We start from the raw sequence: 24386 nt of genomic DNA on the forward strand, positions 1-24386 counted from the left end.
TGTTGAGGCAGTTTACAAGGGCTTCACTCAGTAGTCATTCCTGTAAGAGAATTATGTCACTAAGTTAGGTTAGCCAGGCAACCATTCAGGACAAGAGGTTGGACCACAATGAGTTCAAGCAATCAATAAAGTTAAAGAACTGTCTTAATCCCCCAAATATAATCAGTTGCTATTTGAATCCAATACTCCCTTTCTCTCCTTTTTTTAACATGGAAATTTTCTGTGATTAACTTCTTTTTTTTGTGACCTGGGGGGGGAAATCAAAAACTAAACCAGTCATAAAATTTGAGATTCTTGAAACACCCCAAATAAATACTCCTCAGAACAGCCCTGTTTTGTCTCAGAAGTTTTGCTCTGAGGTCAAGATAAACTCTCAACATATTTGGAACATGTGTTTCAAGGTCAGAATATTTTGCACATTCTCAGCAGACATTTGTATTTTTTCCATGTTGGACAATTGGAGAATGGAACTGTTTTTTAAAAAAAACTCACTCCAGATTTGAGTCAGACTGGATTATCTCTGGAGTGACAGAGATACATTTAACAACATTCTAAATAATCAATGTTTATTTGCTATCATAAGTTTTTGGATCCAACTTACAATAGTAACATTGCATAATAATAAATCCTCCTTTGAATCAAGCTCAACTTCTGTAAATTTTATGGGTGGGTCTTGGCATTAATATGGAAGGGGTTCAGCATTGCCTTTTTTTCAAATATTTTTAATTTCCCAGTCTAGCCTACAGCTCTTGAGATTTTTGGTGGTCTCCCACCTAAGTACTAAATAAGGCCGTGAAGACCTGGTTATGTGCCTGAGCCTGGGGTCCCGAGTGTGTTAAGGGCCCCATTTCTTGGCTATATTAACATCCATGTATTGTTTACCTGGTGACCATATATATTTATTTTGTACTTTTAATTGTTTTTAATTATTTTAACTGTTTTATGGTTTTTATGATTGTAAGCTGCCCAGAGTCACTTGTTGAAGTGGGCAGCTATAGAAATTAAATAAATAAAATAATAAAGTACTGTTTAGCTTTTTAAGATCAGCTAGATGCTACATAATTACTATTCTATAATAATATTGCTGTATGTGAAGTACCACACAATAAGTAATCAAAATTTACTTTTCAGATTACTTGTGAATTATCGATTGGCTGTTGCTTCTTACTTTTTGTTTTCCTTTCCACATCCCTTTGGTATTTTGTATTTCATTTCCTGCATGTTCCCTACCTTCTATCAAAAAAAGCTATCCTAGGAACTCCTATAGAAAATGACTGAACAGAGTGGCTGAAAGCACAGGAATTTAACTGTTATACTTTAGATGGTAGAAGACATTAGTAGTAGTTAATGCATACATTAACTGACAGCACATAATATTATGAATAAAGACTCTTCTGAGTCTAAACTATTCTGAATTACTCATGTTGCTGATTTCAAATTAAAATTAATTAACTTCAAATTAAAGATTTTCTGGAATAGTTTAGAATAAAAGGCATAGATCCCTTTAGTCTTCTGGTAAAAGAAATTAGGTCATGGTTTTGTTTTGGTTTTTGATCACTTGCAAAGTGGAAAGCAGTAGTAGTATTCATTGTAATGCCAAAATGTGAGTGATAATCTAGTTGTCAAATTTAGTTTATCTTACAGAACTTTGTACTGATGGCATTGCAAAAATTATTTTGTATGCTACTTTTAGCTGGACTTTGCTTCTCAAATCCTTGTGACAAAATTACTATTTCTGACTTGGCAACTTTTCCTAATACTCAGAGAACTTTGCTAATATAGGGCAGTAATTCACTTTATGTTAAAATCAGTATTTTAAAAAAACATATATGCTAATAGCTACTGTAGTGAGGATTTTCAAATATAAAACATACTAGTTGCACAAATAACTTAAGTTTATATCAACATTCCAAAGTTCATGACATGAAAATAAGTAATTTATTGTGAGTAATGTGGCAATGCTAAGTCATTTATCTTTAGAAGATATTTGAAACCTGCATGTCAATTCAACTGTACTGATCCTGAAGTTATCTCCATGAGGCAGCTAGATGATAATATGTCTTTTATTGATGTAAACAATGCCAGTTTGTGGGGAAGCAGAAGATCAATTCTTAAAAGTTGTGGCATATTTCCAGAATCAAATGAGTCCTGGAATTTGTGAAGGATTAATACAATTTACTAAATATCATGTAGTTTCTTTTCCTGATTATAGATTCTTGGCATGTTACGAGTTTCATGCCTGTTAAATTCAGTGTGTATAGCTGAACAACCTGATAAAATGAGCATACAAAATCTCTTAGCATTCGTTTACATTGATCCCTGCTTTGTTAGAGCCCTATTATATTATTAAAAGAAGCAAAGAACTTTTGTAGATGTTGAAGGAAGCTTCAATAATTCAACAATTGGACCTGACTGCTCTGCTAGAAGCTATCTATTCCAAAAAGAAATGTCTCATCTGTTATATCATTGCCAATAACATAATTAGTGTTTTTCTTAAAATACTGGCTTTTATCAAAATAGAGGATGAAATCTGTCTTTTCATAAAACATCTTCCATAAGTGAAAATGGGTGATTCTTCCCCCTTCCTAAAACTCATTCTCCCTCAAAATCTGCTTTGGAAAATGGTTAATTTTGCAGGGTGCACAACAGCTGCAAACTAGAAAAGCAAGCAGAAAGTCCTGTGGCAAGGTTAGGACTCCTCATGTAAAATTGACATCCTCCCTAAATTACAAGTAGTCCTCATTTAGTGACCACAGTTGGGACTGGCAACTCAGTTGTCAAGCAAAGCAGATGCTAAGTGAAACGGTGACTGTGCTTGTGATCTTACTTCTGCTTTCCTTTGGTTTACAGACCTGCGAAGGTCATAAATGTGAGGACTGATTGCAAAGTTACTTTTTTATCACCGTCATAACTGTGAACAGTTGCAAAATGAGGCAGACACTAAACAAGGACTACCTGTATCATTCTTTTGCCAGTGAATGACATTGTTGTTTATTTACACATATTAGGATTGCCATTCAGGAAAAAAACTTTTTCTATATTAGTTTTTATGTGTGTGGTGTGTATGGAAAGATCATAGCATATTTTGTCAGTCTTGCACATAAATAGTTTCCATTTCATATTGCTAGAGGATAATAATTTGCTTCTCTTATAAAGATTGCTTTCAGAATAGATTAAGAGTAGATGTTTCTGTGGTAGTTAAGGTCAGTTTTTATTCTCCTGTTTTAATAGGGAGGATCTTTTACTTTATGGTTGTGAAAGGAAATCCTTAGATTATATTGTAGTAAGCATATAAAAATTGTATTATGTGTTACAGAGGGCAATTTTGAAATTAATTGCATGTCATGTAAACGTGTACTGTTAAGTCAGTTTTGTCTTTCTTATGCTTCTTTCCCAGTACCATGGGTTCCCGACACTCTGCCAGCTCCATTGTTTTCACCAGTGCCAGAAGTTCACCTAAAGAAGAGCTTCATTCTGCCACTTCCCCACAGCTAGCACCTTCTTTTTCCTCTTCTTCCTCCTCTTCTGGTCCTAGAACTTTCTACCCACGTCAGGGTGCTACTAGCAAGTACCTGATTGGATGGAAGAAACCTGAAGGGACAATAAACTCTGTGGGGTTTATGGATTCAAGAAAGTAAGAGCATTTTGGTTCTATTTTAGTGGGTGTTGACATTAACATGAAAAGTCCTCTTTGTATTTTTCTCACAGAAAACTTTTAAGAGGTTTAAAAGGGGTGGCAATTTAAGCCAATTGAAGAGCTTTTAGAAGAAAACCTCCCAAGAGATTTATTGTCTGCTTTTTGTTGAAGTACAACTCAAATCATTGAATTAAAACTGTTAAATTAATTCAATGTACTTAGAAAATGTTCCTTTTCTCCAGTTACTCATCTCCTTATGGCAGGCATTTCTTTAATTATCTCAAAATACTAAACACCTCAGTCAATGTATATTATTCCCCTCCCCTACCCACCCCTTGCCAATTTCAAAATCATGTTTGTTTGTTTGTTTGTTTGTTTATTTGTCAAATTTATATAGCCACCTATCTCACAAAACAACAAAACTAAAAACAATAATAAGTACCAACAATTGCTATTATTATTAAAAACATTAAAAACTATAAAAAACAAAACTAAAAAGAAGAAATAATAGACGAAGGGATGTTAATAATTATTAATATTGCAAAAGCTTTTAAAGGTAAGATCTCAGATGATCTTGAGAAGGAATACTTTTCTGCAGAAGAGTAGGTTTTTTTTTTTAAACAAAGTGAAATTAGAAGTGTTTAAAAATATTATTAGTTGGGATCTACAAATCCTGGTTTGGATTACCAGGAAGAAAAGGTATGTTGCCACCATTCTTTCTATTCAGGGACTTTGGAACAGATGTAGAAATCATCTTATTTGTACTAGGTTGTGGAGAAATTAAAACGACCGGGGGGTGGGGGGGAATCTTGCTGCTTTTTCCCTTCAAACCACAAAACAACTGAAACTAGAGGGAGCAAATCTTTGACCTGGTCCATGTCAGAAATAGTGAGTGGATTATGTAAAGCCCTTTTGTTAACATAAAGTAGAACTATCCTAGTTGGTGTTAATAATCCTTTGATTAAATACAAAGGGTGAGACTAGCAAAATAGATCAAAGCATTGATGTCTGACAACTTTAAAAATATTCAAATGAGTTACATGTGTTGTATTAGGATTTTCCCACTTACCCTTTTAGTTTTTATACAGAGAACTGGTCTTATTCATGATAATGCAATTATGTTGAGAGCCATGTTTATTATTGAAGAGTCATGGAGCTTATGTACATTTAGTCACACAGATAAGAAATTAATCACAGGTCATGTATCAAAAATATAGAAAGACGAAAGGAATAAATTAGGATCTGAGCAGGGGTGTGCATGAAAACACTTCGTCTTTGAACCTGAGGGAAAAAATAATTGTGTTCTGGAGGTTCTGCTGAACTGTTTCAGATCAGCCACCATCTGGCAGAACTGAAACCCATCTACTTTGACAGTTTCTGATTTTGGACAAAACAAAATCCAGGCAGGCAAGTAGGTTAAGGCTGGTACACATCACTCCCTCTATCCTATCGTCCTCACAGCAGTGTCAAATGCATTGCATTCCAGCAAAACCCTCCCTCCAGTGTTCCAGGCATTTTCCCTCCTCCCCTCAGGCATCACCACTGCCACCACCTGTGTCCCAGCCTAGCGTATCCCACTGGCCTACCTGTCTCCTGCAGTCTCTTTCCAGCATCTTCCCTTCCCTGTCTCCCCTTAGCTGCTGATGCTTATGGCTCCCCCACCCCCACAAAAATCACTTCTATCTGGATCAGACAGCCTTGTTTTACCTGCACATTTCATTCCGTGCACAGACCAGAACTCCCAAAACATGTGTAATTTGGTTTGAGCATGGGCCACTACAAACCGTCTTTTCTATACCTGGAACAGTATGTTCAAAGAAGCAATTCGCACATTCTTAGTTCTAAGTTTGCCACAACAGTAGAGATACTTCCTAAGCCAGGATTTCCAGGAAGCATGTGGTTGGAATAATTACTTAGTTCTAGGGCGAGAACAGAACACTACAGGGACTCTAACAGCCACAAAAAGGGGACTTGAGAACCACATGAAGACTTGGAGCCATCTTACATTTCAGTCTCTTTAAGTGTTGAAGGTATTGTGAAAGCCTTCTGATGGTGATGTGGCTCGGTTTTCTGTTGTTATTATGAGCTTATTATTGAGGCACAGAAAGGTAAGTATAACTATTTTTTCTTGTAAATATTATCCTTATTTATTAATACTAAATAATAATTATTAATAATTATTAATACTAAATAACCTCACTTTTTCCAGCTATCCAAATATTCACTTCCCATCCACTCTAAATAAACAGACATGTTAGAAGCATTGTTCCTTTGTTTTGTAAAGATGCATTTCTTTTCTTTTAAGGCGACATCAGAGTGATGGTAATGAAATGGCACATCCTAGGTTGCGTGCATCAGCCAGAGATCTGCGAGCCTCACCAAAGCGAGCATCTAAGTCAAATATTGAAGAAGAGTTGAAGAAGCTAATAGATCTAGACAGCCCAACACCTGAGTCTCAGAAAAACTTTAAGGTATGTGTTAAAGAATTATAAAATGGGGTTGTGCTGAGAAATAGATTCAAAGATAAGCTAGCTGTAGTTCATATGAGATATAGCTAAATTCATAGCTAAATTCTTGTTCTCAACAGTATGAAATAGAATGCTTTTATGGCTTGTTGGGTCTATTTGATTATTAAAAAGCATGATATAGATTATTGAATAAAAGGGTACAGTTCTGCTCCTCTTGCCTTATCAGTTCAACTGATATTTCTTGTAATTAATTGCTTAGTTCAGAAAATGCTGGCTGAGATGTTAACTAGATCTTGCCACAGATTAAACATTTAACTTTATGAAAGAATTACACTGATCTCCAAATCATTTTCAGGACTCAATTCACAGTACTGCATTTTGTATGTATTTCTCTGGAGAAAAGTCAGTTTCTCTGTTGATTGCTGATTATGCTTATTCAGTTGCTAAGTCAGTTTTGCTGACAGGAGGAATACAAGTAATAAAGTTGCTAGTGCATACTTGAATAAAACCTGAATCTGAAATTTGCTGAATTCTAATTCTGATACCACGGAGAATAGGAATGAACTATAATATTTCAGTTTTAAAGAATATTTCATATGACAAAATCTAATCAGTATCTCCTAGAAACCTTCTGATCTGTAGAAGCAAGAACAGTGCAATACCTCTGACAATGTCCGAATTCACCTCATGAGTAGTCATTTTACTAGTAGTCCCATATTTTGACCTTTGACCTTTTTAGTTTTTTTCATAATACGTCTTAGGAAAGATGTAATTTTAGTACATTTGCAGCTACATTTGTACAGCATACAATCTTTTATGGAAAAGTGATTTCAGGTGTGAGAGCTACTAGTGTTAATGGAATGTTAATTTCCACATTTCATTTAATTGATCAGCTCGTCCATTTTTCTGATCAGAGCACTTGGGAATGGCATGCTGATAGTTAGTAGAACTTTTCTACTGTATCTGTGCCTAATTTCTTAAATGGTTTTCCAGATTTTGGGGTGGTTACATATATAAACTAAGAACAGTTCTTGGATTCTACAGAAGTACTAATGTCTAAACAATCTTAAAGGTTCTAATGAATAATATTGAAGAAAATGTCCAGATTTCTGAGAACTCTGTGCTGAAAACCACTGCTTAACATTTCATGCTTGTCAGAGACTAAATAGTTTCCACAGCAACCCTGCAAAGGTGGGCACATGTAACTTCTTTCTTTGCTTGTCAAAACCCAAAGAGGCTTATTAAAACTTGTAAGTATGAAAAAATTATACAGTATACAGATTATTTTTCAGTGTTGCCTTGAAAGAAAATTACTGTAAGGAAGGATTCCAGCATCCCTCCCACAGTTGTTTACTGGCTTTGCAAAGGGAATGATAAACATCCCTTTCATAACTTGTCAAACAAGCTGTTATCCTTTCCATAAAACCCCTATTAATTTGAATGATTGATTATTGCAGTAGTGGCTAGTACATGTCTGTTGGAAATCTTTGTAATCAATATCATTCTTCCAATTTAGATGATAGATGATTGCTTGCAGTAAAACAAATGCCCTGCCAAATGCATGACATTACTACTATTGCTAGCCTTTCTTTGAATATGCTTCCTCTTAATAAATAAGGGAAGTAAGTCTGTCTGTCCTTGGGAAAGATTAGCTGTCCTCTGGAAAAGGTACTGTTTTTTTCCCTTTTGATTTCCCCTTTTTCCCCATCTTCTATTGGAAGAATCTTGAGGAGAGGAGGAGGAAGAATAAAAATGGCCAAGGAAGAAGACTTTTTGCAACTTACAAAAAAAGTTTATGAAGTTCCTCTCCCCTCCTCCTTTTTTCTTTTTAACTCAGCCACATTTCAGTAGATAAGGACTTTTACAAGATTTTGTTCTACTGTAGGAACAATATGATAAGCTGATTGTCTACCAAATATGGATACTTGTCCATCTAACCTTTGCTGAATACATGTACAGGTAGACCTCACTTAATGATTGGTTGCTTAATGACTATTCAAAGTTATGAAAGCCTTGGAAAGGGTGCTTTATGACCCATAAAGCACTTCTGGACATTGTAAAACATCACACTGCCCTCCCACCGTGATCACGTAACTGCATTTCAGGCGCTTGGCAAGCGGCTCGCATTTATGACCAGTTGCCAAGCGCCCCACAATCACGTGATCGCCATTTGCAATCTTCTCTGCTGACTTCCCCAGAAAGTCAATGGGGAAGCCGGCAGGGAAGGTTGCAAGCAGTGGGTACGGAAGGGAGGAAAAACCCTTCAGTGGGCTGTGGGAACAGAGCTCAAATCCTGAAGATTTCAGCTTCGTTCCTGCAGCCCCACAAAGGATTTCTCCTCCGTGCATGGAAGGGAGGGGAAACCCTTCAGGAGGCTGCAGGAACAGAGCTCAAATCCTGAAGAATGTTTGAGAGCGAAAGGGCTGCCTGCTGGGAAGATTTCAGCTCCGGAGTGGAGCAGAAATCCTTTGGCAGGCAGCTTTCGCTCTGTCGGTTTAATGACCCAGGAGATTGCTTAACAACTGCAACTGGGAGTGCTGGGATTGCGGTTGTTGAGTGAAACAGTCATGTGAGCATCTCACTTAACAACTGCTTCACTCAATGACCAAGATTCCAGTGCCAATTATCGTCATTAATCAAGGACTACCTATAGTTGAAAGAGCAGTCTCAATCCATATTTTTAGACAAGGCAAAGTAAAGATATATATGGCTTAGTTTTCCTTTCTAAAGAAAAATATTTCCTTTTTTAGAAAATCCTGTTAGTTTATATTCCGTCACATTTCAGTGCTTCAAAAATTATTTGAAGACTGTAATTAATAATACGTCTTAAAAATTGAAGCATATAATTTTGAATACATTTTGTAGTGTCAAATTATTTAGTAAGGATCTGATTTTGAGGTTAATTCTTATTACGAATTCAGTTGGTGGATGTCTAGGTGAATATGCTTCCTAATTATGTAACACTTAATATTTCGCACTGATCATTGAGAATTTTGCTAATGCTGTATTCAGAGATATAAATGTTCATAGCATTATATAACATGCAAGGGCCAATATTATGCTATTGCAAAAAGCCTTTGCTATAGCAAATAGAAAGCTTTTTAGTGTATTTTAGAGACCTCCCAAATCATGACATTTTGCACCAATAATGATCATTTTATTCTATGGGATTCCTGTATCCAGTACAGACTAAAAACATTCAAGTCATAGTAATAAAAACAAATACTTCTGGGGCATGCATGCATGCATGCATGCATACACACACACACACACACACACACACACACACAAACACAAACACATACATACATACACACACATACATACACACACACTATTGATAAAGAAATAACTGATAAGGAAGAAGTATGGAGTAGTGTGCTATTCTATTCATTATCTAAGTAATATAGTAAATAAAGATCATAAAAATATTTTAAGGCTTTGAATCTCTGATATCTCATTCCTGTATGAACTTATACAGGAATAGGCTACAAGTGAATTAAATACTGATGTCGAATAAGATTTAGGACCTGCTGAAATTATTTTATGCAACAATGGCTATACAGTCAGGACCAGAAATATTGGAACAAGGATAACTGTTTTGGCATTTGGCCTCTGTGCACCACCACATTGAAGTTGAAAGGAAACACACCCAGATGGGAGCGAAGTCAGGACTTTCAGCTGTAATTCAAGGGGTTTGACAAAAGTGGGGCACTAACCATTCAGGAAGTACAGCCAGTGACATACACACACACCCATCATTGGTGGCTCATAAGTAATGGAACAAACCAACATCATTACAAACATGAGGATCGCCTTTAATACCTGGATGAAAATCCTTTGCAGTCAATGACTGCCTGAAGTCTGGAACCCATGGACATGACCAATGCTGAGTTTCCTCCCTCGAGATGCTTTGCCAGGCCTTTACAGCAGCTGCCTTCAGCTGCTGCTTGTTTGTGGGTCTTTCTGCCTTCAGCCTTGTCTTCAGTCAGTGAAAAGCATGCTCTATTGGGTTGAGATCAGGTGACTGACTGGGCCACTGAAGAACATCCCACTTCTTTGCCTTGAGAAACTCTTGGATAGCTTTTGCTGTATGTTTTGGGTCATTATCCATCTGCAATATGAAGTGGCATCCTATCAGTTTGGCAGCATGTGGCTGAGCCTAAAGTATAGCCCTGTACACTTCAGGATTCATCCTGCTGCTTTTATCAGCAGTCAGGTCATCAATAAACACCAGTGACCCAGTTCCATTGGCAGCCATACATGCCCATGCCATAACACTGCCTCCACCATGTTTGACAGATGATGTGGTATGCTTTGGATCATGAGCTGTTCCTTTCCTTCTCCATACTTTTCTCTTCCCATCATTCTGGTGCAAGTTAATCTTGGCTTCATCAGTCCAAAGAATCTTATTCCAGAACTGGGCAGGCTTTTTGAGGTGTTTGCCGGCAAAGTCTAATCTGGCCTTTCTGTTATTGAGGGTTACCAGTGATTTGCACCTTGTTGTGAAGCCTCTGCATTTACATTCATAAAGCTGTCTCTTGACTGTAGATGTTGACAATGACATGCCTACCTCCTCAGGAGCGTTCTTGCCCTGGCTAGATGTTATGAAAGGGTTCCTCTTCACCATGAGCAGAATTCTGCAGTCATCCACTTTAGTTGTTTTCCATGGTCTTCCAGGCCTTTTGCTGTTAATTTCTTCTTTTTCAGGATGTTCCAAACTGTTGTATTGACCACTCCCAATGTTTTTGCTATCTCTCTGATGGGTTTATTTTGTTTTCTCAGCCTAATGATGGCCTCCTTCACTCGCATGGACACCTCTTTGGACCTCATGTTGAGAGTTCCAGGGAGCAGCTACCAAATGCAAATGTAACACTCAGAACCACCTCCAGCCTTTTATCTGCTTGATTGGCCACGGGGTGCCCAGGAAACAGGCCCCACTTGGCCATGCAGCTGCTTGACAGCCATTCATTTCATTACTTATGAGCCACCAATGATGGGTGTGTGTGTATGCCACTGGCTGTACTTCCTGAATGGTTAGTGCCCCACTTTTGTCAAACCCCTTGAATTATAGCTGAAAGTCCTGACTTCGCTCCCAGCTGGGTGTGTTTCCTTTCAACTTTAATATGGTGGTGTACAGAGGCCAAATGCCAAAACAGTTATCCTTGTTCCAATATTTCTGGTCCTGACTCTATTTCTGTACCTTTTCTCTTAGAAGAAAACCTCACTGAACTCAATATATATATATTTTAATATACATTTGGACTGTACAGTGCTTTGAATTCAGTTCCAGAAAAGATGATGTGAAGCATGTGGAAACATGATAATAACAACTTTCTTAGGTAGTTAAAGCAGCAACATCTTTTTTCTGGGATTGCATAGCTACCGTCTGATCCCTGAAAAGACAGATATGCTTTAAGGAGTTACGGGTGCTATCTTTGCACCCTTAGTGCTCTAGAGCATTTCACAACTCTAGTAGACATATATAGGATTGTGCTATATACAGTGTAATTATATATAATGGATATATAATACTATATATAATGCATTTTGGGCAGCAATCACACTAATGGCAGGAAATGGAAAATTTGGTATTGGCAGGCCATTATAGAGGCAGAAAGATCAGAAATTTAAGAACTATTCCCCTTCCAAATGGTTTTGTAAATTCTCAGCCTTGAAGAGTGGCTCCAGCCCCTTAAAAAATCTGATCTTGCTCCTCTGTAATGCCAGGTTGGTCCAAAATAAAATAAAGATTATAATTTGATCTCTATTTGATTATAGATGAGAAAGCCAATTTGGCTTATGTCTTTTATTGATTTATGTCAATTGACTTACGTATATCTCAATATTTGCTTATGTCAATATGGTCTTATGACTTATTTCAATTGACTTATGTCTCAATATTGGCTTATGTCAATTTGGTTTCCCAAACCTGACTGGGAGAGACAGGTAGGCCAATATGAACCCAGTTTCTCCTAGGTAGATACTTCATTGATTTTGCTGTGAATAAAATCTTATTTAGGCAGTCTTGATGTCATTTTTTATAGAGTCAACTACAGTACATAGTATCCACTAGCTTCTCTTACATTGTTGTATTTCAACTTGTGATAACCAGAACATCAACAGACTGCTTGAAGCATGCCACTTTTTAAAAAAAGATATTTTTATTGTTACAAGTGAAATACAAGAGGAAGAAAGTCTACATTAGTTAATGACAATAGGATAAAACAAAGAGAAACAACTACTAAATATAAATAAAAAACATGGGACAATTTTCTCGTGACATATTATTCCCTTCCCTTCTGTTTGTTTCCCCAACTGCTGATCACAGTCTAGATGTTTATACTTTACATTGAACATTGAAGATTATTACTAGGGACTTCCAGTGGGAATATGGCAGACTGAGCAGCTGTGCCCGCGAGCTCCGCAGGCAGAACTGGCATCATGGCAGTTTTTTCAGGCTCAGGCTGGTTTTTCCTGTAGCCCAGAGCATTTTTCCAGATTAAGGAAAACGCTTGGAATTGACCCATTCGTCCTCTAGACAGCAAGTTACAGCCAAGAGATTGTGGACAGCATGCGCGATCACGGGTAAGACTTTGCCGGAAGGCTGGGATTTCACCATTTCCAAGCTGCGCTGCATTTAAAGGGACATTAAGTCCAGCCCCTTCATTCTAAAGCACCCAATTTACTTTTTTTATAGAAGTTTTTGTACCCTAAGAGAGGCTTTCTACAGTAAGAAGTGGAGTCTCTTGGGGCTTATCATTATTTCTGGATTAAACTTTAAAATCTTTTAAGTTTTGGCTTGTTTTCCCATTCAAAGACTAAGGAGAACTGAGAATAAATAATTGCCTCCCTGTTATTATTTTTGTACTGAATTTGAAGGATTTAATATTTTCCTTCATGTTGAATTTGCTGTTTTGAATCTTTAGCCCTCTGTTTGCTTTCTTTGAGAGCTGCTTGATAGCATACTTTCTCCTGTTTCACTCAGATGTTCTTCATTAACTCATTAACTCCTATCTGCCCGAGTCAAGTATCTAGGGGGCACCATAATCTATTGCCTGAAACATGGACGATTTCAAGGAGGCTTTTTCAGAGTCCTGTGGTGAGCCTGAGCAGACCTACAAAGAGATCTTTTCAGATTGCTGTCAGGCTATTCTACAGAATATTCGGGACACTGGGGAAGATATTATTTCTAAAGTGTGTCATCTGTCCAAAGATGTTATGGAAGAAGATGAAGATTTTGACAAGGAAGGAGATCTTTCTACTGACAGTGAGACTGAAGTAATGCCAGACAAAGACTACATTTTGGTGCTGAAGGGGTTAAAGCGACAATCTAAGCTGCAGATTACAAGGAGAGTTGTTTTTCTGAGGGATTGTTATGGCTTTCTGAGGGAATGTCTTGGGAGAGAAGAGAATCTGCTTTGTGGGAGGGTTTTTTTGCTGAGAAGCTGGAGTTTTTAAGGGGGGCAGTTGGGCTGTTCGATTTTTGCAGGAAAAATGCTTTGGGTGTAATAGGGAGATACGTAAATGTCTTAGTATATTTTGAAGTGGGGCAAAAATTTAAGAATGTATAATTGGATTGATAATGAGGTGGTTATGATTTCATTTCTTTTTAATGATTTGGTTTAACATCTATTGGACTTTTTTTAAGGTTTGTTTGATTTGTAAGATTTATAAGGTATCTATAAGGTATAATAATAATTGCTTGGTTTTTAGGTTTAATAGGATTAAGATTTCTGTAGTATTACTAATTATAAAAGTAGAGAATTTATGTTTTTATAATTTGATTTTTATTATAGTGGACAGAAATATATAGAATAGTGGTAGGAAGGAAATAACTAAAGAAATGTTTTATGGGAGAGGGAAGTTGATTTAGAAATTTGTATATATTTTTTCTTTTTTTATATAAGGGAAAGGAGCAACTGCATTAGTGATTTGTATATGTGCTAATGGAAGGATTTATAGAAATAATGTGATCTTGGTTTGATATAGAGTAAGGGATTGATTATGGAAATTGCTGTATATTCTTGCTGTTGAAAGTTGGAAGTCACTTCTTTATTTAATCTTCAAAATTCTTTTTTCCTGTGTTTCACACTGTTTTCATTTTTTTCTTTTTGTGGTTTTTTTTGCTTTTTTGTAGTTTTTATCTTTGTTTCAAATTTAATAAAATTCTTCAAAAGGAAGATTATTACTAGTACCTATTTCAGTCCATTCATCTCTAGTTTTGATTGGTCTCATAACTTTTTTCTTAAAAAACATATTCCACATGTCTAAATTTGCCCTTCTGTGTAATGTGTAGTATATAAAGGAGTTGTGCTTGTTTAAATTTGGTTAGACTACTGTTATGAATATATAGTGTCAATTTTGCCAATGCTGAATATTCTCCAATTTTGGTCTCCCAGTTTCATATTATTGGCAATGCTTGTCTTTCCCAATGTTGTGCTAGATTTGTTCTCGCAGCTGTCAGCATATATCTTAGACAATTGTGATATTTGTTATTTATGTTTTCTGGGATTATAATTAAAAATATTTATGGTTTCAGTTTTTAGGATTTTCTGATTATTTTGATGTATTTTTTTCAGTACTTCTGAGGTGGGTTTTTTTTTAAGATAGCCACCGCATAAATGTTATTTCTTTGTTATGACATTTCCAGCATTTATTGTTATATGATTTGTCTACTGGGTTAATTTTTGATGGAGTTATATACTATCTGTAAAACATTTTGTACCAATTTTCCCTTAAATTATAACTTGGAGTAAATTTTATTTATTTTTTCCATAATTCTCATTGTTGTACTGTTATCACTGTTGTACTGGTGTCAAACTTCTAAAGGACAAAGAGTCTATTTCACTGTTCTGGAAAGAGCATTACTACAATCTCCTAAACCATCACTGTACTGTGGCTGATGAAGTCTTCTTGCAAATCCTGTAAAAACAAGTAAGAGATGAACTTGCAGTACCCCCTAGTTGAGAGGAAGTTAGAAAAGCCACTAATCAAATGAAAAATAGTAAAGCTAGCAGACCTGATGGGATTCCTACTGAGTATTTTAAAGAAGGCGGGCTTGCACTTACACAACAACTTCACAAGCTCATCGATAACATCTGGATGAGGGAGGAGATTCCAGCAGATTTTAAGGATGCCATAATTATCACTCTTTTTAAAAAGGGTGATAGGACAGACTGCAGAAACTATCAAGGCATCTCCCTTCTAGCTACGGCAGGTAAAATCCTCGCAAGGATTCATCTCCTATCTATATCAGAAGACATCCTCCCTGAAACTCAAAATGGCTTTTGCCCTTCCAGGGGGACAGTGGGTTTGATTTTCACTGTGCGACAGCTCCAAGAAAACTGCAAGGAACTGTCAGGACCAGGCCTCCCTCTGACTCGGATTCGGTTTCACTTTCCGAGTCAGGAGGAACTAGAAACTTACCATGCTGGATTTGGAGAAACGAAACTCCAGCACAACCCAGCAGAGCGGGAAGACTCCACAATGCTGATTGGGCGATATCTGGAGGGGGATTTGAATATGCCAATCAGTGCGTGCCAGAGACGTGCTGAAAAGCGTGCGAAGGAGAAGGCAGCCCAATTGGCTGCAGGAGACTCCAAGCGTGACAAGGAACAGGATAAATGGCAGCAGCACAGACAGCAAGCTGCTGGAGACAACCACTCCTCAGGACCTGCAGCGTCAGAAGAAGACTCCTTACCGGCCTCAGAAGTGGCATCTGAGCTCGAAGAGGAAGCAGCACCCAGCTTGACTTCTGAGAGAGGGATCTTCGCACCCACTGTTTTTAAGGAATCGGCATCACCCAAGCCCGGCAGCCAGTACCTAGCATCCAGCATTGAGAGCTCCCGTTTCTCTCAGCAGCACAACCAAGCCAAGAGTTTTCCGTGCCACCGCCCGTCAGCAGCTTACTGTAACCATTCTTTGCAAACCCCTGCGAATTTCAGGGTTTGGTGTTCGCCTTGCTCAGGATCTGAGTTCGTGGCACACACAGTGCTTCCAGCCAAGTATATAATTACAGATTAAGAAATGCAAGGCCACCTCTATCTTTTGAAACTTGCAAAATTTTAAATCTTACTCTTGTTTTTTCCCCATTCCATATAAATCCGTTGACTGTTCCTGCAAGGTTTTGTCTGAGACTGGAATTGGCGCCTTTTGAAATAAGAAGTTCATCTTGGGTAGTATGTTCATGTTCACTGTCATGATAAGTCCTAGCCAAGAAAGTTTTAGATTTTTCCACTTTTCAAGATATTTGAAGCACACCACTTGTTCTCTGGATCTTGCCCAACTTGGCTTCTAATTTCTAGCCAATAGGCTTTAATTAACATCATAAATGCCTCTTTTAAAGAGGACAAGATGTCAAGGAGGAAATTATTAAATGTTTTCTTAAGCCTTTCTTGGATCTCTCAGGGGTGAGCAATTATAGGCCAGTCTCTAACCTTCCTTGGTTGGTAAGGTGATTAAGAGACTGGTGGCTTCCTAATTGCAGTTACTTGTGGAGGAATGAGATTATCTCAACCCATTTCAGACAGGCTTCAGGGCAGGCTACAGGGTTGAGACTGCCTTGGTTGGTCTGCAAGTTAAACTTTGAGGATTGACAGAGGAAATGTGACTCCATTGGTTCTTCTTGAGCTCTCAGCAGCTTTTACTACAGTCAATCATTGTACTGTACTGAGAAATTTGGAAATAGGAGGCACAGCTTTGCAGTAGTTCAATTTCTGGCTGTCAGGTAGATTTCAGATAGTGTCTCTTGGCAGCAGTTGCTCCATGCAATGGGAGGTATAATATGGCTCCATTCTGTCTCTGACCTACCTGCAACCACAGGCAATTCAGAATTGGATGTTGATGGTACCCCGATATATTTCTGTGCAATATCTTCAGGACATTATGTGGCTCCCTTGAATAGCTTTCTGAAGTCAGTACTGGATTGGGTGAGGGATAATAAACTGAAAGTGAATGCATACAAGACAGAGGTGCTCATTGTGAGGGAACATAATTCCAGAACAATGGCAGATCTGCCTGTTTTGAAAGGGATTATAGTGTCCCAGGTAAAGCAGTTTCACAGTTTGAGTGTGCTTCTGGAACCAAATTTCACTCTAGTTTCCCTGATCAAGCTAGGAGCCCGTTTTACCAGCTTCATTTAATACATCAATTTTTGTCTCTTTTTAAAAAAATAATGACCTTAAAACATGGTGTACATGGTGGAAACCTCTAAATTTGACTTTACTTATGTGGGCTGCCTCTCTGGTCCAGCATCTTCAGCCAGTTTCAGTCCTTGGCAGCTAAATTAGTCTTCAAAGTAAACACAAAGAGATCACCTTGCACATGCTTAGCATTGCACTGGCTGCCATTTCTTTTCCAGGCAGATTACAAAGTGCTAGATCACTGCCTTTAAAACTCAGGAAAAGAGTCACCTCTAACTGATTTAGAGCTTGAAATAAGCTTTGTTTCAGAATGGACACTAGAATGGAAGAAATTGCCTCTCCATCCAAACAGGTTACAGCTGGTAAGATCCTGAATAATTATTTTGCAATAGCTAAAGTTATTTACAGCAGTTTAGATTGGTAGACATCAGGATAGCAGGAGCAGCAGCAGCAGCTGCTTCATTTTCTTCCATATATTGGTTTTATTGTGAAGAGTTCCTAAGGAATGGGAGATAGCTATAAGAGTTTCCTTTTTAAAAAAAAAAGAAGTAGTAGAAGGGATATACCTGCCATTTATTACACTATTAGCCTTTTGAATGTAATAATTAAGACGTATACAAGACACAAGTGAAAAATTCTTGAATTGATTTGAGTCACTACATATTTTGTCAAAAGAGCAAGCTGGATTTAGGGCAAATGTTCTCATATAGACCAAGCTTTAATCTTACTGTATTTGGTTGAAAAGTCTACATCTAAACAAGGATCAGCTCTGTATGCAGCCTTTGTAGACTTTAGGTCAGCCTTTGATTCAATCTCCAGAGCATGGTTATAGCTTAGAATGAAGGCGTCTTCTATCAACAAGCATTTGCTTTTATTACTGTATAAACTCTATGAGAATTTGGGGATATGATACAGTGGAGAAGGCTATCATACTAAATAAATTCTGACTGAGAAAGGTGTTAGGCAGGACTGTTTGGCACCCTTATTGTTAAATTTATATATAAATATACTGGTCTCAGCTTTAAATAATTTGGCCCACAATCCCCCAAAGTGGCATATAAACGCAACATTTCTATATGCTGATGACACAGACTCCTCTTTGTCTAAGACCAGCTTTGCATTCTCTTGCCGTTTTTTGCAGAGAGGAAGCTTTATAATTAAGCTACAATAAGACCGAATGACTTACCTTTGCCAAGGACTTTAAAGTCAATATCTGAAGGCTAGAATAGCAAAAAATATTGAAATACCTGGTATAATTATTCATGCCCCTGGTAGTCAAAATTAGATGGCACATCTAAACTATGTTTTGAAAATTCTTAGAAATCAATTCCAGGCTTTTATTGATTTAGAGATATGTTATATATTCCAGTAGAAATTAAATTATTATTTATAGCTAAAGCTCAAATGCAGTTTGGCACTCAGGGCCCTGCAATAACAGTGTAGTTTTGGAGTCTATATACAATCCACATTTTTGAGAAAAATATTTCAAATATTCCAATGTCCCAAATGTGGTCCTTCTTCAAGAAGCTGGCATAATTAGACTTGAAACTCTGATAAGGCGTAATATCCTAAATTACTGGTGAAAATTACTTTTTCTTCCTGGATTTAACTCTTTAATTTTAGCTGACAATTTCAGTACCAAGTGGAAAGGACCTGAATCATCATAGCCATTCAAAAGAAATAAAAGCTTTTGAAGAATTCTAGATATAAAGGGCCAAGAGATACATAGCTTTTCACCAAGAGGAATATATTGAGGCAGTCAGTCTGTTAGCTTCTTGTCTATGGGCTTTTCTTGGTAAAATACAGGAGTGATTTATCATTCCTTTCTCCCACGCAGTATGAAATGATGCCTTTGCTGCTGTCACTAAAGACCTCCAGCATCTTTGTATATCCCTGCTGCCCAATATAGGTGCCTTCTTGCTGTAGTTGGGCAGCTGGGATGAACTTCATGCTTTGAGTGACCCCGCTAATCATTATCAAATCTGAAGGCTACAGGAACTAATAGAATATTGGCATTCTTTTCTCTACCTAAAATCTTTAGTTTCCTCTAATGTCTAGTTTTTAAATCATAAAATTTCTTATCTCTGTTACGTCTTCCAAAACCCAAAACAGATCTATTTCCCACGAGAAGCTGTTTGTTCTTTATAATTAATTCCAAAGTCTTATTGTAAAAGTTTCAATATTCCAAATTTATCTGGACCCTTAATCTGTTTATAACTTTCTAAGATCAAAATCTTATTTAGCTTTTTACTGTGTATTTCAAATTCTTTAAGTTCTTAAGTTTATAATAATTTTTTATTTTGTTCAGAATTGAAGACTTTTCAAACTTGTCATTCCCAAGGTCTCGAATAGCTTTAAAATGGTTTATAGGCAATTTCTGAAAGTGATTAGAAAGTGAGGTTTGTGAACTTAGTATCCCTTAAAAGGCATTGCCATGGTTGCGAGCAAGATAGCTAATCCCTTCGTCTCCCAGTGCTGAAACCCACAGAAACCCACAGTCCTGCAGTCTCCTCATGTGGAGCAGCTGTCCAGAGCACATGTCGGCAATCTCCTGTCCTCTCAGGAGGTTCCAAGGAACCAGTCTATTCATGGGTCCCTTGTCCTTGCCGTGGTTGTCAGCTCCACTTTCATAGTCATCTTCAGTTCGCCATACTTCCTCTAGAAGTCATTTTTATCATTAACTTCTGAGCAGGTGAAAAAAACCAATTCAAATAACACTATAATCCCAAGGATGCCTAATAAGGGAAGTATCTCAAAACTCACATCTAACTAAGCATACCTACAACTAGGCTGAAAGAGTTGTCGTAGCACAGCCAAGTCATTGGAGATCAGCAAAAAAGACAGTTCAACTCATCAGTTTCATTATGTGGTCACAATTTAATTGAACTTACATTTTGAAACTGAAGGGCCAGATTTTACTGCACCATGAAATAATAAGCTACATTTTTTTTAAAATGGGATAATTACAGCAATAAATTGTTATTTCACAGTATATTCTCGGAGACAGAATATCAGCAGGAGGAGGAAGAGGGAGCTGTGTCAGCACTTAAGTGCAGAAATGCCCAATTAATTGTTTTTTAAAAAGTGTCAGACTTGTCCAACAGGTACAGGTGTGCATGCATAAACCTGTTTCCCCTAAGGGAGTGTCCTACCTTTTGTGGATTCTGAGTCTGCTAAAATGCTTTTAGTTTTTTGGGAAAGGCACATTTTCTTTCTCCCATCTGTGAAACATGTACTTTTTTTGAAATGCCATAGAATAATAAAGCTGCCTCCTTTATTTAAGCAGCCCCAGTTGCCTTTCAAGAAATTAGGATACCATATTGTTGTCAGAAACATGAGAATATCACTAAAAACTACATTTTTACACTTTTCCAATATGTTGATAGAGACTTTCCCAATACATTTTTCTACAGTGCAGGATAAAAATAATTCTCATAGTAAGCATTTAATTGGTGCAGATTACCTGCACCCCTAGAAATCATTCTGAAGCCAATCCATGATATAAAACATTGCATGAAGAGTGGCTCGTTTTTAAAGGGAGTGTTACGCGTTCTTGACTTGTGTTGTTGTTCTTTCAGTCTTCGTTCCCTAGCACTCCTATTTCAAGGCGTGCCTTGCAGCGAACTCTATCAGATGAGAGTATTTATAGCAGTCAAAGAGAACATTTCTTCCCCTCACGAGCTTCTCTTCTGGACCAAGCTCTACCAAATGATGTTCTTTTCACCAGTACATACCCTTCTCTCCCCAAGTCGTTACCACTAAGAAGGCCATCGTACACACTGGGAATGAAATCCTTACATGGTAAGTAAGATGCTACATCTAAACTAACTGTTTTTGTTTACATGGTTGTTATGATATCCCACCTTTATTTCGTACTACTCAAAGTGGCACACATAATGCTCCTGCCTCCTATTTTCCCCACAGCAACAACCCTCTTGAGCTGAGAAAGAATGACAAGCCCAAAGTCATCCAACTGGCTTTCATGCCTAAGGTTAACTTAATATTCATAACCTGCATTTACATTTATGGACAAATCCAAATTGGCATTTATTATTCATTGCTTGTATAACCTTGGAATTTAGAATACTGTAATTTATTGAGCTACCTTTAATTATTACTGCTTTAGGTTATTTGGAATATTGAATATTCTTTTTCAAAGGAATGCTGCTTGACACATTGTTGCCTAGGATCACAACTGAAGGTGCTTGGCTTGGCTTATAAGATTCTAAATTGCTTATGAGTGTTCTACATGCTTTAGAAATCCTTTAAGAACTACAGTCTTTAATATCGGTTGTGTAGTTCCCCTTACTTGCCCTATTGATAGGTCAACAGAGTGACTATGAGCCCTGCTAGGTAGACCAGACCATGAAATCAGTTCTACATGTTGTCTTCAAGTACTTTTATTGGCTGTAATAACAGAATTTTGCACGTCTGATTGTGCTGTACCTCCTCATCCTTCTTATAATTCAGTGAATTATGGAGGTATCTGTCTGGACATTCTGGACTTTAAAAATACTTTAGCTCCTGTTGCCTAGGCAGTGGAGCCTGCTTACCTCTGTCAAGGTCATCTTGTTTACTCTCTAAACTGGCTGATATTTCTTTTTACAAGTTTGATAAAAGTACTGAAAAAGTTTATTACGCCTGTTCATTAATATAGTAGCTTACTATCTTCAGAGTAAGATAGTAAGCTACTATACATCATTATTATTGTTACTGCTACTATTTTTTTTTTACTATTACTGCACTATCCACTTAAAGTAAATTGCTCTTAATTATCATTGATTTCAACAGAAAAGCTAAATGGAATAAATGGTAATGAATTTACTTTATTTTGGGATGGTTGTGGCCTTTATTTTAGAGTTCTTTAGAGCCTTGGTCTATTGAAACAATTTGATCAAGCAATTGGAAAAAAGCTGTTTATTTCAAAATGCTAAATATATAACTTTGAAATAGCCTTGCCTGAATTGTCAAACATACTTGAATCAAGAATCAACTTGTCCATTTTTAATAATCTTTTAACAATAAATGGGATGCCTTACAGTAAGGTCATTTGGTAACATTTGTAGGACAACAAAGCAAACCTGGCATATAACTCAGTGGTGCCTTGGGATTTAGAAATTTGCTGATCTTTTTCTGATTGGCAGAGTGGGGGAAACATATCCTTGAGGGGTCATTGTTTTTCAGTAGAAGGCAAGGCCAACTTGAAGATTTGTTTCATCTGAAATAGAACAATCCCATTCTGTCTCGATTCTGTCTTCTAATGAAGAACAGGGTTGTTTGTTAGTTTCTTAAATTTCTTTGCTGCCCATCTCATGTACGACGATTCTGGGTGGCTTACAAATAAAAATAGCAATCACTAAAACAGTTCAATATAAATACCTAAAAATACAAATACAATTATGAAATATTGTTTGCTTAACTGCTCCTTTTTTTCTCTTTTTCCACCCCTTGTGGTTTAGGAGAGTTCTCTGCCTCTGACAGCTCCCTCACAGATATCCAGGAGCAGAGAAGGCTGCCAATGCCAGATCCAGGGCTCATGCCCTTGCCTGATTCAGCTTCAGATTTAGACTGGTCAAATTTGGTAGATGCTGCCAAAGCCTTTGAAGGTAGGAGTTTGCATTATTTACGATGTTCACACACCAGCTTATGAGTTTTTATTTGTTGTTTATATCACTGCTTAGTATTTTCAGCTCTGAAACCCAAATTCATCTGCATTGATGACCAATTGCTGAAATGCTGTTCGCTTTCTTTATTTATATGCTTCAGTTATTATTAGTGTTACTGAATTAAATCTCTGTTGTTTCACTATGAATTCTACAATTGCATTTGCAGAAATGCATGGTTGCAAAACACAACCGCTTGCCACGAGGCCAGAAAGTGTAAAAGGAACACAGAACTTACATTTTGATCACAGCTGAAAGGTGTCACCGAAGTAGTTTGGGAACTCATGTTCTCTAAATACACGAACTTATATATCAGTTACGTTTTCTTTTTGTGGCTTTGGCTTTAGTTCACATAGAGTAAAGTTTCTAAATATGCTGGTGTCTTGTTAAAGAAAAAACATTAGCTCAATTGTAAATGTGAGGTAGAAGCTTTTACTTCTGTTGGACTGTGATTAATCTTACCTATGATTTACTGAAATATCAAACTGTGGTGGAATTCGGCACTGCCACTGATTCCCAGGAAGGAAGGAACGCATTCCAAGCCGGTAAGAGGGCTCACAGTCTAGAGAGTCTTGGCAGGGGGTCAAAGAGAGTCAGGGTAGCCCTGCCCTAGACTCTCCCAGGTTATTTCCCCATAGGTTAGTTAGGATAGCTGACCCCATAGGTTAGTTAGGATAGCTAACCCCATAGGTTAGTTAGTCTGGCAAGATTCTGTCTATCCGGTGAGAACAATAAAGAACTAGAGTGCAGAACACACTGACTCAGCGTCGTTCTTGGTCTGGTCCCAACACAAACTGATTTCTAGGAGTTTGTTTCAGTAGTGGTTTGAAGTGGCTTGTTTCTCCACATTAAAGGTATAGCTGACATGCAGTCTTTTGTTCATGCCCTGTTTCAGTGTATTTTAAAATAATCTGTAACCTGTTTGCAGTCTGGTCTACCTTTTCCCCCTTTTGGTGAGAAAGACTGTACAAATTGGGTTTGCATATGTAGTACAGGTAGACCTCGCCTACCAAGTGCCTTGTTCAGCAACCGTTTGAAGTTATGACAGTGCTGAAAATATAACTGTTTATTTATTCATTCATTCATTTGATTTATATAGCCACCCATCTCACTTTTACATGACTCTAAGTGGTTTTACAACAAATGCCCACATTTACAACTTTTCATTGACCCTCAGTCACCATTAGAGTCAGTACATGTTGTCCTGTTCCTGACCTGTTGTTTTTCTCCCCCCACCCCACCCTCAGAGTAGAGAGATTGGAGAAGAAGGGATTGCAAGAGAGTAATTAGGTACACAATGGGGAATACACCAGGCTGTTTGCGTAGTGCGCTCGGGGCTACATTCCTTTCGGTGTGTATTCCCCATTGTGTGCCTTGTTACTCTCTTGTAATCCCTTCCTCTCCAATGAATGTAAATACAAACGTTATCCCAGCACCAGGGTGAATATTCCAAAGGGCAGGGGAGTGGGGGAAA

At 37.5% G+C, this 24386-nt stretch overlaps 1 protein-coding gene across 1 annotated transcript in view; it reads left to right on the forward strand.

Annotated features, from left to right (window-relative positions):
• Positions 1-24386, forward strand: part of SIPA1L1 (signal induced proliferation associated 1 like 1) — a 206339-nt gene that overhangs the window by 176093 nt on the left and 5860 nt on the right. The window contains exons 16-19 of the mRNA XM_063289841.1: positions 3398-3634; positions 5943-6108; positions 20828-21050; positions 22709-22855. Of these exons, the coding sequence (XP_063145911.1) occupies positions 3398-3634; positions 5943-6108; positions 20828-21050; positions 22709-22855 (773 nt within the window). The remainder of the gene's footprint in view (positions 1-3397; positions 3635-5942; positions 6109-20827; positions 21051-22708; positions 22856-24386) is intronic.

Source organism: Candoia aspera, chromosome 1 (genome assembly GCF_035149785.1).
Source record: "Candoia aspera isolate rCanAsp1 chromosome 1, rCanAsp1.hap2, whole genome shotgun sequence".
Lineage (NCBI taxonomy): Eukaryota > Metazoa > Chordata > Lepidosauria > Squamata > Boidae > Candoia > Candoia aspera.